Here is a 15,736-nt window from a genome sequence, read left to right as displayed (position 1 = left end):
TATGGTAAAGCTAATACCTAGAAAAAGCTAAGGTCTCTTCATAAAACCAAGACTCAAGGAGTCTTGGTAATATTGGCTTTTGAATAAATTAGCTGTTTTCCTGCAACAAATTTCTTGTGTGCTGTCGCAGCTTTCCCATTTGATTCTTTACCCAAGAACTTCTAATAGTGTGGTTGAATCATTAATTGGCACAATTTCCCCCTATACAATTTGGGGTATTTGGATAACATCCCCCAACTGTGTGCCTTTCTGTAATTATCTTCTTTAGCTACATCTGGCCAGGACCATCTCAGGACAAAGTATTTTATCTGAGACAACTCCCAGACCTCCTAGGACAGACTACAGATAGATAAGCATTCAGACTATCTGTTAGTTCCTGAGAGAAGGAAATAATTTACACTGAGACAACCACCCAGGCCAGGTGGATGTACTAATTTAGCTTAACCCTCCTTTTTTCCAAGTGTTATCTCTAGTTCTAAAGATCTCTCTTTAACAACTAACTCAAAACTAAAGGGCTTTTACATACCAGGTACATCTAGCTGTGATGCAGATTGCCTGGTTGCGAGTTCACTTCCCTTGCCCTGCCGTACAATGGCACAACCAAGATAAGCTTGGACAGATACCCTGCCAAAGGAAAAAAAAAAGGAAGTTTTATTTTCACTTGTGACTTAGTACTTATAGAATCCTAACATTTTACGCAAACACTTCTAAGAACATAGTTTGAGCACATAAATTCCCTTTTCAATCTATTAACTGAATTTAGCCCTTATTTGATTCATTGCTCATTCTTCACATCCCTTTTGGGTTGCAAATGACAGCTGACAATTACTGCTGTTTGTGTGGATCTTATAACTCTTCCTTTTGCTCCTGAAAGAATTCAAGCCTGGTGATCTTGCTGTGGATTGCTGGCTGCATGGGTATATAACTGAAAACCTCAGACACTTGAGAGAGAATAAAGGTGGGGGAGAATTAAGATAAAAAAAAAACTAGATGGGAAAGAACTAGGTGGGAAGAATTAAGATGAGGGAATTAAGATAGAACTTCGAACAGCAGAAGAAATGTGGAGAGAATCAGACAAGAAAGGGGCTAAATATGAGAACAGAAAAGCAGCTGTGTAGAGAGAGAACTGACTCAGAAGAGTAAAGTAAGTGAACTAAAGAACTAGTTGTATGCAGATTCATTTGATATCCTTAAGATTAGATTTCTCATCTGTTTTTTAGATTCTTCCATGGATCTTGGAAAAAGACTATTAAGGGGCTGGACTTCAATAGTCTTTGTTATTTTTTAAATGTATTCATGGAATCAATCTCAGATTCTCATACTTGCACAAGAAGCACTTCACTGTCTAAGTCATCTCATTTTAATATCATTATTTTAGTATGAGTACCTTTTGAAGTTTTCAGTATGAGATCAATGCTGTGGTTTGGCTTTTAGCCTTAACAGATGCCGAGTTTTATATAGGTTCTTCCACTTTCTTATAAATAGAACTTTTAATAAATTGTAACTCTTTACTTTTCTTGAAATTATGTCTGTCAGAGCTGTCACTGTTTATCACCAATAATGCAATTCATGTTCAAGAGTGTGATTAGGACAGGTAACCTCTGAGTCTTTTTCCCACCCAACATTATTTAACTTTATGTTTTTTTGTTTTTTGTTTTTTGTTTTTTGTTTTTCTAAAAGAAAAGAACTTAAGTAGGAGAGAAGGTTTTCTGTTAATTCCCCATAATTTTCTCTGGGTAAATACAATGTCAAAAATGATAATTGAACTAATCTATTATCTTTGAAGAAGTAAATGGAAATGATGCTTTTATTCCACAGTAAAAAATATGACCTGGCTTTAAAATAGACATAAAAGAATTTTACCATGATAATTACAGTATTTACCAAGTTCTTTTCTGACTCTCTTATTTGCAATTTGAATTCTTTGAAGTTATGCTAGTGTTAATTATTTAGAAATTATTTTGAATGTTATTCATTTTTTATTTCTTACTTAAGGAAAGTGAAAAAAAAGTAATTGATTTGCTTTTATTATAAAATCCATACCACTGACACGGGTTCTGGTTTTCATACTGCTTCAGTGGATTCTGAAATCTGAGGAAAAGCTGTGTTCTCTGACTCAGATCCTCTTCAATTTTGTGAGTTTCAAAGCATGCTAATAATAGTAATACTGATGCTTAGAAATGCTTAAAGTTTAGTGAGACAGGAATCTTTCATAGTCCAGATTTATACATGAATGCCTAAATGGCATTTGGGATCATTAAAAAATTAAAATATTGCCTTAATATAAGGGCAGGAACTTAGTCCCACTTCAAAATGACATGCGATTGCTTTATTGATACCCATTGGAAGCCTGCCCTTTTCTAAACAGAAACAGAAGAAGATTGGATGAGTGGGGAGGGGAGGTGGGGGAGGGAGTTGGAGGAGAGCAGGGAGGGGACACTGGAGTCTGGATGTAAAATAAATGAATAAATGTAATTAATAAAATTAACATAAAATAAATTGGTGCATTTAAATTAGAACTCAATTTCTTTATATTTCATAGCCTTGTTAGGAGCCAAGTACAGCTCAAGATTTCTTTTTTGAAGTTTATTTTTATTTTATTTTTGACATTATAATATAATTACATTGTTTTCCTCCCTTCAAACTCTTTCATTTAAACTTCCCTGTTCTCCATCAAATACGTGTATAAGGCAAATCTTAAAATGTCTTATTAATAGAAACAAACCTGGAGCCAGGTATTGAGGTGAACACTGAAAGGTCAGAGACACAAAACAAGCCACATCCAACCTCACCTTGCCAATTCCTTAGCTGATCTTGTTTCCTCAGACTGAAAGCTTCTGAATCTTCATCTGAATGGATCTCAGGTGAACTGCTACTAAAGGCTAAATGCTTAAAGAAGACTCTAGTTCCTGGTCCTTGCACTTAATATAATTCTGCTTTCTGTCACCACTTCCTGGGATTAATGGCATGTGTCACCATGCCTGGCTGTTTCTAGTGTGGCTTTGAACTCACAGTGATCCAGACTGATCTCTGCCTCCTGAATGCTAGGATTAAAGACATGTGCTACCATTGTTTAATATAGTGGCTATTCTGTTCTCTGACCCTCATATAAGTCTATTAGGATGCACAATTATTGGGAACACAATATCACCACATAGGTGGTCTCTTTCTTTTATTCATTAATTGTTATTGCATGCATATATGTATATGCATATATATTCTTTAATATAGCCTGTTATTTCCATGTAATGTTACTTGTAAGTTTGTTTTCATGGCTGACCATTGGAAGGAGCTCAATATTTCTTTATAGAGATGTCTTAAGCTTTGTATGGCCTCTGAGGTCTTGTTATGATGAACCAATTACCACCATTAAGTAGCAATTTCCTCTGAGTTAATATATTCATCCTGCAGGGCATCTGTTTAAGGATCAGGATATTCTAAAGAGAGGTGAAACTCTCAGGAATTAAACAATTCAAAAGTTTCTCAAAGTCCTTTCAAATGATGAAATTAACTAGGCAGCCCCCTCTCCAAGCTTATAGAAGAGGCACAGACCACCTGCATCTTGGAAGAGAGAGACCAATTAAGCTGCTCCAAAGAGACAGAAATCTATCAAGCTTTCTGAAAGACAGACCAGCCAGGCTGCCTGGAAGAGACAGAGATCAGTCACACTGTCTGGAAGTTCGTACCACATGATCCTGCTGTAAAGATAATCTACAACTTGTTGAGCTACTGCAAGTGGTGCAATGCATTAGATTCCAGCTTTTATGAGCTGCCAGTCATGATGGGGTGGGCTTTTGGTGATGAAGCTTTCTTAGAGTCATTTTTTTATCCTGTATACAACCACTCACCCATGGTCTTGTGGGAAACCCAAATAGAACTTACCAGTTTACCAAGTTAAGTTTCAGTGGCATCCTTTCTTTGGCCTGGTGTGTGTGTGTGTGTGTGTGTGTGTGTGTGTGTGTCTACACACACACCCATACGTATATGTATACACCCATCTCTCACTTATCAGCTCAAAATTTGACACTATCTTGAAGAGTCACCACTTCCTTCGTGACTTCAGTAAGAATTATTGCTCATAATCTGCCAATTTCAATTTCACTGAGTATTGGTTTTTCTTTGTTTTCAGAGAAGAGTGGCTAATAAGACTTTTTCCCCTGTGAATTACAGATTTTTCCAGATTGGTAATACTTCTGGAAAGTCTTGACATTACTAGGCAATACTTTTATCATGAATGTGATGCTGATCTGAAGTTGGTTTATCTCTTGGACTTGTCCTTCAATTTGTGTGTAGATTTAAATAATCCATTGCCTCATCTAGGATTCTTCTCATTACAGAAGGGCTATAAATGGATAGCCGAGACTATCTAAGGAATTCATGCAATGCTGTATATACAGCGACTTAGTACCTTCCAGCTACATGTAGACATGCACCGCCTTACATTACACAGATAAAACCCCTTTCAGAGTGCTAGTTTCCTAGTTTCAATATTGGTCTTATGCTATAATGAGAATGTATAAACTTTACTTGAGTAAATAATTTTCAAAAACAAATACTTTATTTTCCAATATTCTCAATGTAGTGATAAAAAATGAAAGTGTGAGTAACAGAATAAATTTCATCCTCTCCTTTTATCTATTTGGTTTTTAGTGAGCCCACATGCACTCAGACACACTTATGCTCCACACACATTCAGAGGAATTCTATGATCACAAAGTGTATGATGACTTCTTTCCATTGGAAAGCAAATCATCAGTTCTTAGTGGATACCAAACAGACATCTTCTGATGCATTTCAGTCTGGACAGTGTGTGGAGACTGTGGATTCTCACAGTCCTAAGGCTGTGTCTTAAATAGAACCTGTGCACAACAGGGAGATAGTGAGGAGAGATACACTCAGTAGTCTACAGCAGAAGATGGAGAGAAAGTAGCCATTTTGTATCAGAAATTGGAAGATCATTGTTAAGACTGACAGAAGATAAAAATAACATTCCAGATACTTATTTTATGAGCTCTTATGTCTGTTCTGAGCTACTTGTATGACTATAGATATAGGCTCTATTTTAACCTATTTAAGGTGTCACTATTTTGTATTTTGATTATTCGGAGCTGAATTAAATTTTGACTAATGAAGATATTTGACAAAGAACTATTAATATAATGGGTGACAGGTCAAAACCATAAGATTTGGGATGATAGATGTGCAATTTAGCAGAAATTAAGCAATTACTTCATTCTTCATTTCCCTTTGTAAATAAGAAGTGATAACAGTCTCATTATATATGCTGTGAGTATTGAATAAGGTCTTGTAAGCACCTTCTTAATTAATTAGCTTTCACTTTGCTGTGACAAAACTTCTCAAAGATCACCTTCAGGAAAGAAGGATTTATTTAGACACATGGTTTCAGAGAGTACAATACACTGCAGATCAGCTCACATGATGGTTAATTAGGGACAGAGGGAGAGGAAAGAGATATTTTAATTTACATTTTACTTGATGATTAAGAATGCTTAACATTTTTTAAAGAGTTTCTCAGCCATTTGTGTCTTATATTTGAAAACTCTCTATTTAGTTCTGTGCCTCATTTTTAATTGATTTGTTTGTTTTCCTGATATTTAAGTGTTTGAGATGCTTGTGTTTTCTAACCCTGTGTCATATGTATAGCTGTGACAGAATTCCTCAAAGATCACCTTCAGGAAAGAAGGATTTATTTAGACACATGGTTTCAGAGAGTACAATACATTGCAGATCAGCTCACATGATGGCTAATTAGGGACAGAGGGAGAGGAAACAGGGAATCCATTAGTGCCCCAGTCTATGTCATGGTGGTATCTACTTTTAAGGTAGGGATTTTTCCCTCCTTAGCTAACCTTTTCTGAAGCTCACTCAAAGACACACCTATAAGTATATTTTAATATTATCCTTGGCTTGTACCTAAATCACAATGGCTATAGTGAAACAAAAAAACAACAAAACAACATGACAATAATTGCTGGCATGGTCATGAGGGAAAATAACCTCTTATTCACTGCTGATGGGATGATGGGAATGGGAACTGATGCAGCCACAATGGAAGTCAGTGTGGAAGCTCGGAAAAAAAAGATAAAAATAGATCTATGATAAGACATAACTACAAGTTGACATTAGCAATTGATCTTCACATAAAATAACTATCACAGGAGCCACAGAGATTCTTGGACTCTATCTTATCTAAAAGCCATATCCTGCCTTTGACTGTTTATGTAAATATTGTTTTTAATGAAACATAACCACATCCATTTATGTATGCAGTGTTTGTAGATACTTGCATGCTGTAATATTAGAAATGAGTAGCCAAAACAGAAGAGCATATGATTCTTATTATCAGGCCATTTATAGAAAAAAAGTTGAATAATACCTAAGGAATGATTGAGAATATGCTAAGTTCATTCTGGACATAAAACTAATTGCTCGAGTTTGGTCCTAACCTATTTCTAGTATATCATACCCTCTACCTTCTGACTCTCCATTTTGCCACAAAACATATTCTAAGCTCAGTGTATTTCCAGTTTGAAAGTGTTCTTATGCCTGAAATTCATGTACTAACTTCAGAAATCTTAATGTCCCCATTATACAGAGAAACAAAAAATGAGTTTTAATAATTAATTTTTCTTTAATGATTTCAGTTCTCATTTTCTAATTTTTTTTCTTTTGGATTTCAAGACAGGGTTTCTCTGTGTAGTTTTGGTGCCTGTCCTGGATCTAACTCTGTATACAAGGCTGACCTTGAACTCACAGAGATCTGCCTGGCTCTGTCTCCCAAATACTGGGATTAAAAGCATGGGCCACCACTGCCTGGCTTTGTTTGCTAATTTTATAGGACTTCTTTTATACAAAATTTCTGAGATATATTGAAGGTAGAGAGGATATCATACATATTCTTTCATTTACAACTACCTAAATTTGATGTCATACACAACTCTAATAATAATGAAATGAATATGAAATTTAATGGATGCAGTTTGAGTTTATGAATAATCTGATTTTTAACATTAAAATTAATTTAAACTTATATATGTGTATATATGTATGTAGGTATACAAATATATATGTATAAATAAAGTTATACTTTAAAAGAACTTTAATGTTAAAAAAAAAAAAAAAATATATATATATATATATATATATATATATATAAACTAAGATGACATCCACTAAATTCAAGTTCTTTTCATTATTTTATATACACAGAAATTTTATAATATTGTTTGTATTTTTTTCAAATTTTATTTTTTATACAGATATTTGTGTTTCAATTTTACATATCAGCCATGGGTTCCCCTGTCCTCCCCCCTCCTGCCTTCCCCCAGCCCCCCCCCCACCCCTTTCCATGTCCTCCAATGCAAAGACTCCTCTGGTAGATTCAGTACAGGCAAGTGTAGTCCTCCTTCCAGGCAGAGCAAAGTATCCCCACATAAGCCCCAAGTATCCAAACAGCCAGCTCATGCACTAAGGACAGGTCCAGGTCCCACAGCCTGGATGCCTCCCAAACAGTCCAAGCCACTCAATTGTCTCACTTATCCAGAGGGCCTGATCCAGCTGGAGGCTCCAAAGCCTTTGGTTCATAATTCATGTGCTTCCATTCTTTTGGCTGTTTGTCCCTGTGCCTCTCCAATCTTGGGCTCAACAATTCACGTTCTTACAATTTCTCCTCTTTCTCAACAATTGGACTCCTGGAGCTCATCTGTGGCTTGGCTGAGGATCTCTGCATCCACTTCCACCAGTTATTGGATGAGAGTTCTAGTACGACTGTTAGGGTGTTTGACCATCTGATCACCAGACTAGGTCAGTTTGGGCTTTCTCTTGACCATTGCCAGTAGTCTACAGTGGTGGTATCATTGTGGATGTCTGGGGGCCTCTCTAACATTTTGCTTCTTTCTGTTCTCATGTGGTCTTCATTTATCATGGTCTGTTATTCCTTGTTTTCTCTTTCTGTTCTTGATCCAGCTGGGATCTCCTGCTCCCCTAAGCTCTCTTTCCCTGGAATCTTGCCCTTCATTACCCTCACTCATGTCCAGGTTGTTCATGTAGATATCATCCATTTCTCTGTCATTGGGCCATCTCTGTGTCTTTCATAGGGCACCGTTTTCTAGGCAGACTCCCTGGAGTTGTGAGTAGCAGTCTAGTCATTTTTGTTTTTCATCTAGTATCCTCCTATGAGTGAGTACATACCATGTTTGTCTTTTTGAGTCTGGGTTACCTCACTCAGGATGATTTTATTTTTCTACATCCATCCATTTGCCTGCAAACCTTATGATGTCATTGTTTTTCTGTGCTGAGTAGTACTCCATTGTGTATATGTACCACATTTTCTTTATTCGTTCTTCAGTTGAAGGGCATCTAGGTTGTTTCCAGGTTCTGGCTATTACAAACAAGCTGATATGAACATAGCTGAGCAAATGCTCTTGTGGTATGATTGAGCATTCTTTGGGTATATGCCCAAGAGTGCTACAGCTGGGTCTTGGGGGAGATGGATTCCCAATTTCCTAAGGAAGTACCATATTGATTTCCAAAGTGGCTATACAAGCTTGCATTCCCACCAGCAGTGGAGGAGAGTTCCCCTTGCTCCACATCCTCTCCAGCATAAGCTGTCTTCAGTGTTTTTGATCTTAGACATTCTGACATGTGTACGGTGGTATCTTAGAGTCGTTTTGATTTGCATTTCCTGGATAATTAGGGATGTTGAGCAATTCCTTAAATGTCTTTCAGCCATTTGAACTTCCTCTGCTGAGAATTCTCTGTTTAGTTCCATAGCCCATTTCTTAATTGGACTGTTGGGCATTTTGAACCCAGGATAGCCAAAAGAATCATGTACAATAAACAACCTCTGGAGGCATCACTATCCCTGACCTCAAGGTCTACTATAGAGCTACAGTAATAAAAACAGCTTGGTACTGGCATGAAAACTGACATGTAGACCAATGGAATTGAATTGAAGACCCTGACATTAACCCGCACAACTATGAACATATAATTTTTGACAAAGAAGCCAAAAATGTACAATGGAAAAAAGAAAGCATCTTCAACAAATGGTGCTGGCATAACTGGATGTCAATGTGTAGACGGCTGCAAATAGATCCATATCTGTCACCATGCACAAAACTTAAGTCCCAGTGGATCAAAGACCTCAACATAAATCCAGTTACTCTGAACCTGATAGAAGAGAAAGTAGGAAGTAGTGTTGAACTCATTGGCACCAGAGAACACCTTCTAAATATAACACCATTAGCACAGACACTGAGAGAAACAATCAATCAATGTGACCTGTTGAAACTGAGAAACTTTTGTAGAGCAAAGGCCATGGTCAACAAGACAAAGAGACAGCCTACAGAATGGAAAAAGGTCTTCACCAACCCCACATATGACAGAGGCTGATATCCAAAGTATATACATATTAATTTTTTTAAGATTCTAATGCCTTTTCCCAAAGGAATTTTGTTTAATATTCATCTCTCCAATACACTCTCCTCTATCCTACCCTCTGCTCTCATACTTCAGGTTTGCTCTTCTTGTTTTACTATTCCCTTTTAGTCCTTTTTGTCAATGGGTTCTATCTACCTCCCCTTTAAAGACTCTACCCATAACTTCAGTAAATCCCTCAAATCTATGGGTATTTCAAATGACATACACACATCTGGAGATTCACAGTTAACATCTACAGATGAAATCAAACACATGATATATGTCTTTCTGGGCCTGTGTTACACCACTCAGAATATTTGTTTTAGTTCCATTCATTTAATTATGAATCCTATAATTTTATTTTTCTTAATTCTATTGTATAAATATAGATTTTCATCAGTCATTTATCAGTTAATATACCTCTAAGATATTTCAATTTCCTGGACTTTGTGAGTAGAACAACAATGAATATTGATGAACAGGCATCTTTAGAATAAGAACTGGAGTACACTGGGTGTGTATCTAAGGATATTGTAGCTATGTATTATCATAGATCTATTTTTATCTTTGTTTTTCAGAGCTTCAACACTGACTTCCATTGTAGCAGCATCGGTTCCCATTCCCATCAGCAGTGAATAAGAGGTTATTTTCCATTATGACCATGCCAGGAATTATTGTCATGTTGTTTGTTTGTTTCACTGTAGCCATTGTGACTTAGGGAGATTAAATCTCAGAGATTTTAATCTGCATTTTACTTGATGATTAAGGATGCTTAACATTTTTAAAGAGTTTCTCAGCCATTTGTGTTTTATATTTGAAAACTCTCTATTTAGTTCTGTATCTCATTTTTAATTGATTTGTTTGTTTTCCTGATGTTTAAGTGAGATCTTTGTGTCTTCTAGATACTAAACCTGTGTCACATGTATAGCTGATAAAATTATTCCCATTTTATACACTGTCTAAAATGGAGTTATCTTATCATATTACTTATTACAACACCAGCATCTAACAAATTAAAATCTCAGTGTAGGAGTATGTTGTTTATTTTGGAGTTGTTGGCCAAGAAGATCTAATAAACTCTCCAAATTACAGCTATTGACAAGGCTGTTGGTTGCCCTCCAAAACTTTATGTCAAGACTCTATTGTGAAGACTCAAATACTCAAAATATAGAACAGTAAAAAAAACAAAAAACAAAAAACAAAAAACAAAAAACAAAAAAAAACACAAAAACAACAAAAACAAAACAAAACAAAACAAAAAAACCCTGTATGAGTCAGGAAGCTTTATCTTTACCAGATAGCTTTCACAATGCGGGAAAGTGCTTTACAAGTAACAAAGAAGCAGTAATCAACAATTATACATAGATATGAATCCTGTGAGTGACAATGAGTAACTTGTTAAGATATGCCCACTGGTGCAATGGTGAATGGGCAGCATGAGAGTAACCGATGGTTTCTGATTGGATGTAAGTCTAGATCCATAATTTGAAAACTATACATGGCACCATTATTAGACCAAGAACCTGTAGCTAGAAAAGCCTTAGGCACCAGGACAGAATGAACAGCTATTATGCTGCTAAGTGGTCATAGTACTAAATTAACTTCTAATGACAATGCTTTTCTCTGTTCTGAGATTATATAAGATGGTGATTAACCAAAGGACACATAACTGTCTAATATGCAGAGAAGAAGAGAATGGAGAATGTTTAAATTTTTAAATATTAAAGGGAACATAAACACCACATCTCCCTTCCAAGGATTAGTATCATAGTGGAAGAGGGACGGAAAACTGTAAATTCTAGAGACAGATTGCTACATTATATTCTAAACACAGTGAGCAAGGCAGCTCATAGCAGCTGTACCACCATGAACATATGTGCAAGCCCAAGCCTAAACAAACCCCAACATGGAGAGGGCACTTGGGCACACACTCTCATCTCTAGCCACAGAGCTTTTAACACTAGTTAGCATCTGGGAGAGAGACAGTTTTCCCTAAGAACATAGTCTCTGGCAAGTGGTCCATGTTCCACAAGTTCCAGGGGAAGACTATACATTCAAGAATGGTTACACACCACAAATTGGCCTTGCAGGAACTAAAACATAGGTACAAAGCTGATGAACAGGGAATGGGGGTAGAATTGAGAAAAGTTGGGGATGATGAATGAAATCAAAACATATAGCATGGAACTCTCAGGGGACTAATAGAGCATTTAAAATTTAACATTGCACTATGCTTTCTATTAAAAAGTTTGTTTAAAATTAGAATATCAATTTTCTAACTTTTATTGCTGAGAAGACAGATTGCTAGTCATTCTTGATTTGAATTAGATTTCAATTCAGTAACAAAGTAACAATACTGCAATCATGAAACTTCAGTTAGAGCTATACATATTGGTATAAATATCAATAAAATAAATTTAAATTACTGTGAGGGGAAATTACTTTCTGAATTGCATTTTTTAAGTCAATATGCGAAATTGGAGACAATTAGTTGGTAATAATGATCATTTTTCTCTTCTGATTTCTTTGACCTGCTAGAAACCAAATGTAAAGAGTGACTTCTTATTTAAGGAGCATTTTTCTAAAATCTTCTTTTTTAACTTATTTTTTATTTTATTATTTTTATTAAGAAATTTTTTATTCATTTTACCTACCAACCACAGATCGATCTCTTTCCTCCTCCACCACCTCCAAGCCTTCCTCCCCACATCTTTCTAAAATCTTAAATGTGCACACACTCAAAGTGCATAAGCACAGGAACCCACTTGACAGCACTTACTATTTATTTTTAATACCAGAAATGAGTCTTTATGTCACACATACCCTCAGTGACTTTACATCAACTTAAATGAGGTCATAAAAAAAGGAAGTGCCTTCAGCAGCAATCTATAAATTAATGACAGCAAGTCACATAGAAGCATTTATTTTAAGTATATGGAGTGAGTAGACAGACTTCTGTTAACATTTTGGTGGTCATTAGTGATTATTAACAAGAATTGGGAGATAAATGCTTATATGCATCTGATAGCTTTGCCTGAGAAGTTTCATAAGCAGACCATGGAGTGCTCCAAGTCACAGTCCTGCAGCATCTGAATCACCGTCCCTCACAGTGTGTACTTATGGCTGGTCGTCTAGAGTAGCAAGTTGAGTCTAAGAACTAAAATCTCGAGGAAGCAATTTAAATCATGATCCTTACAATCAACCTGTCTCTTGACTCCTTAGGTGAACTCTGGGTATTTCCTTCTTAATGTCTTGGAAATAAATAAGCAAATAAGCCATGCCTGTGAAGTGTGTGAAGTGTCTCTATTATCAAAATCAGAAATAGCAAATTATTTAGTTTCTGTGAAACAATAAGTTAATCTTAATCTGTATGTATGTGTGTGTGTGTGTGTGTGTGTGTGTGTGTGTGTATGTGTGTGTGTGTACTTTAAGGTATATTCTTTAAAAAAATTTTTACAACTTTTCAAATATAAAATGAATACATTCTAATTATTTGATTTAATGTGTCAATTAATAGGAAAACAATGAGGTATTAAAACTATTCAAAGGAGAGTTCAATGAATATGATACTGACATAGGCAGTCATAATTGCACATATTAAGTTGCTGGAAAGTTCAAATTTTGTTTCTTCTGGTGGGTCAGATAGTGCTAAATCCATCTTACCCTAGACAGAAATTAGAAAGCATGTCTTGCCTTATATAGGCTTAGTAAGGGGAAATGATTTTCAGACTGTGTCGGAAGAAGAAAAGTCTGGTGGAATCCAATGAACTCCCTACAGTAAGTGACAAAGTTGCTAATGCTTTGAAGTCACATCAGAGACCTGAGTAAAGAAAACAGGAAAGGAGAATATTTCTTAGAAATTGAGTGCTAAATACCTGAGTGATTCATCCGTGTCTACAGCTGAGTGGTGTCAGGAAGGCATAGGCAAGGAAGCCACCTCTGAAAAGAAATGAATAGATCATTTCAGGAGGTGAAAACAAACTGGGAAAACTTTATTTTGCTGTCAATAAGAGTAGGCAAATAATCTTTTGTTTTTTTTGTTTTTTTTTTTTTTTAGCTTTTGGAAGAATTGATGGGAAGGATTTTAAGTCAATGTTGAGAGAACAAAGAGAGTATTAAAGCATCATTTCTGAAGTCTTAAAGGGGTTGCAGAGATGACTCGATAGTGGAGAGTTCTCATTCTTCTTTTAAAGGATCCAAGTCAGTTCCCAGGACTGGAGTGGGGCAGCTCATACCTATCTGTGACTCCAGCTCCAGGGGAGCCAATTCCCTCTTCTGGCCTCCTCAGGTACACACAAGCACATGCCATGCCTACAAACACATATAAATTAAAACTAAATAAAAATGAATCTTAAAATAGAATCCTCAAAAGGAAAACTCAGAAAAAAACTTTAAATGAAATATCTAAATGAAATTCTAAAATAAAAGAACATAAATTGTTACCTCTCTAGCTCCATCAAATTAAAGTTCATATTAGATTTCAAATTAAAAACATGCTAGCATGGAAACATGCAGAAAATCTAATCTGTAATGTAGAAAAACATAGGAAGCAAATTAATGATAGGACAGGGGCAGTACAACAATATAAACAAATGTATATGTTTCTAAAGGTTTCTAAGTGATTGCATTTTAAGTAGAGGGACTGTAGAAGAAAAATGAGGTCCAAATCAAACTTGGACAAATAAGAAATACATGTCTAAGATAGAAAATATATTGTTCAGCTTAAAAACAGATTAGACATTTTAGAAGCAACAGTTAAGAAAAGGAATAGAAACTAAAATACAGGAAGTAAACAGTCAAAAGGTGACTGTCAATCAATAAATTTAAGAAAATATTCCTACTGCTTAGCTCCAGTGTTGCTAATGGTACCAAGAAGAGTTAAGAGAATAGGAAAATGAGGTTCAGAAGCTGAAAAAATGCCTTATAAAAGATACAGTCGGCAAAACATAGATGGGAAACTTTGGACATTGCTGAATAACCATCTAAGTGTTCAAGCACATCAGATTCTCTGAGGGAACCTATAGCTTGTAACAGTTCTAAGATATACACCCCCAGGGAAAGATTTAAATGCGAATGAGACATACATTGAATGACATCATATAGAGTTGCATATACACCACAGGAAATAGAGCATGTTCCAGAAAGTCTTCGATGTGCAAATAACCCAAAAACCCATATTACAGTGTGCAGAAGGGCCAAATCTGTACATCATGGCCATTTGAGCTACTAAACATTGTATACGCTACTTCCTCCTTTCTTAATAAACTCTCTACTTTGCTTGCTGCCATCTACATGATTCTTACTTGTATCAGGCCACTAGGACCTAGAGCTCCTCCCCATGTGCCTGCCGAAATCTAATGCCTGCTATACTAGAGCAAAGGGCAGAAAAATTGTTTGAATAACGAACAAAAGTTTCCTCACATTGATTAAAACCATAAAACTAGCACACTATGTACTTAGATTAAGGAGCTTACTACTTCTTAAGAGAAATGTCAGAAAGGGCTGTAGAGATGCTCCATAGGTAAGGGCAGTAGCTATACTTCCAGAGGACACAAGTTCAAGTCCTGGCACCCTCATATCACTTCATAACTGTCTATAACTTCAGTGCTGGCATTTCTGACTGCACTCTTCTAAACTACACCCATACCCATAAAAAGAAACTAGAATATGAACTGATAAAGAAAAGTAGACTTATTTGGAGTTTATTCAAACCAAAGGAGACAGTGTTTACCCATCTTTTTGATAGCAGTGTTACAGTTTTATATAAAAAAATAAAAATAAACAAAAGCTAAGAAATATATGTGTTCAATTTAAATTGATTTGTCAGAATTGTGTGATGTCTTTTCCTTGGGGCAAAGTCATCCTTTTGTTGGATGAGTGCTCTAGTCATTCCTTTCTTCCAGTGATTCACTGGGAAATTTCTTTTCTTTCCTTTTATTTTTTCTTCCTTTTTTTTGCAGTTCATTGTTTCAATTATCTGAGAAGAGTTCATGAGGAATTCATGCTGAGTTTTGTATATGTTTCATACACTAATAAATAAAGTATTTCAGTGTGAATTAATCATGATATTAATTCATTATCATTAATCTGATAGAATTATAAATCTATAAGAAAAAAGTAAGATGAAAGTATTTAATTAACTAACAAAATGGAGAAAATAAATACATAGCTGAAAGCAAAGTAACTACAAAGGAGAATAAGAGAAAAAACAATGACTAGAATTTTAATGGGCTTAAAGACAATCTTGGATCAACTCCTGGGCCTTGGCAGTCACAACTGTTATTATAATTGTCAA

At 35.7% G+C, this 15,736-nt stretch overlaps 1 protein-coding gene across 1 annotated transcript in view; it reads right to left on the bottom strand.

Annotated features, from left to right (window-relative positions):
- Nucleotides 1–518: 518 nt before the first annotated feature.
- The window catches only part of LOC118577884 (zinc finger protein 120-like), a 54,081-nt gene continuing 38,863 nt past the window's right edge, over nucleotides 519–15,736 (bottom strand). Inside the window, 1 exon segment of the mRNA XM_036178547.1 lies at nucleotides 519–624. Coding sequence (XP_036034440.1) covers nucleotides 519–624 — 106 coding nt within the window.

The sequence above is a fragment of the Onychomys torridus genome, chromosome 2, assembly GCF_903995425.1.
Source record: "Onychomys torridus chromosome 2, mOncTor1.1, whole genome shotgun sequence".
In the NCBI taxonomy this organism is placed as follows: Eukaryota; Metazoa; Chordata; class Mammalia; order Rodentia; family Cricetidae; genus Onychomys; species Onychomys torridus.
The sequence above is the reverse complement of the archived record's forward strand: the minus strand, read 5'-3'. Positions and strand labels throughout refer to the sequence as shown.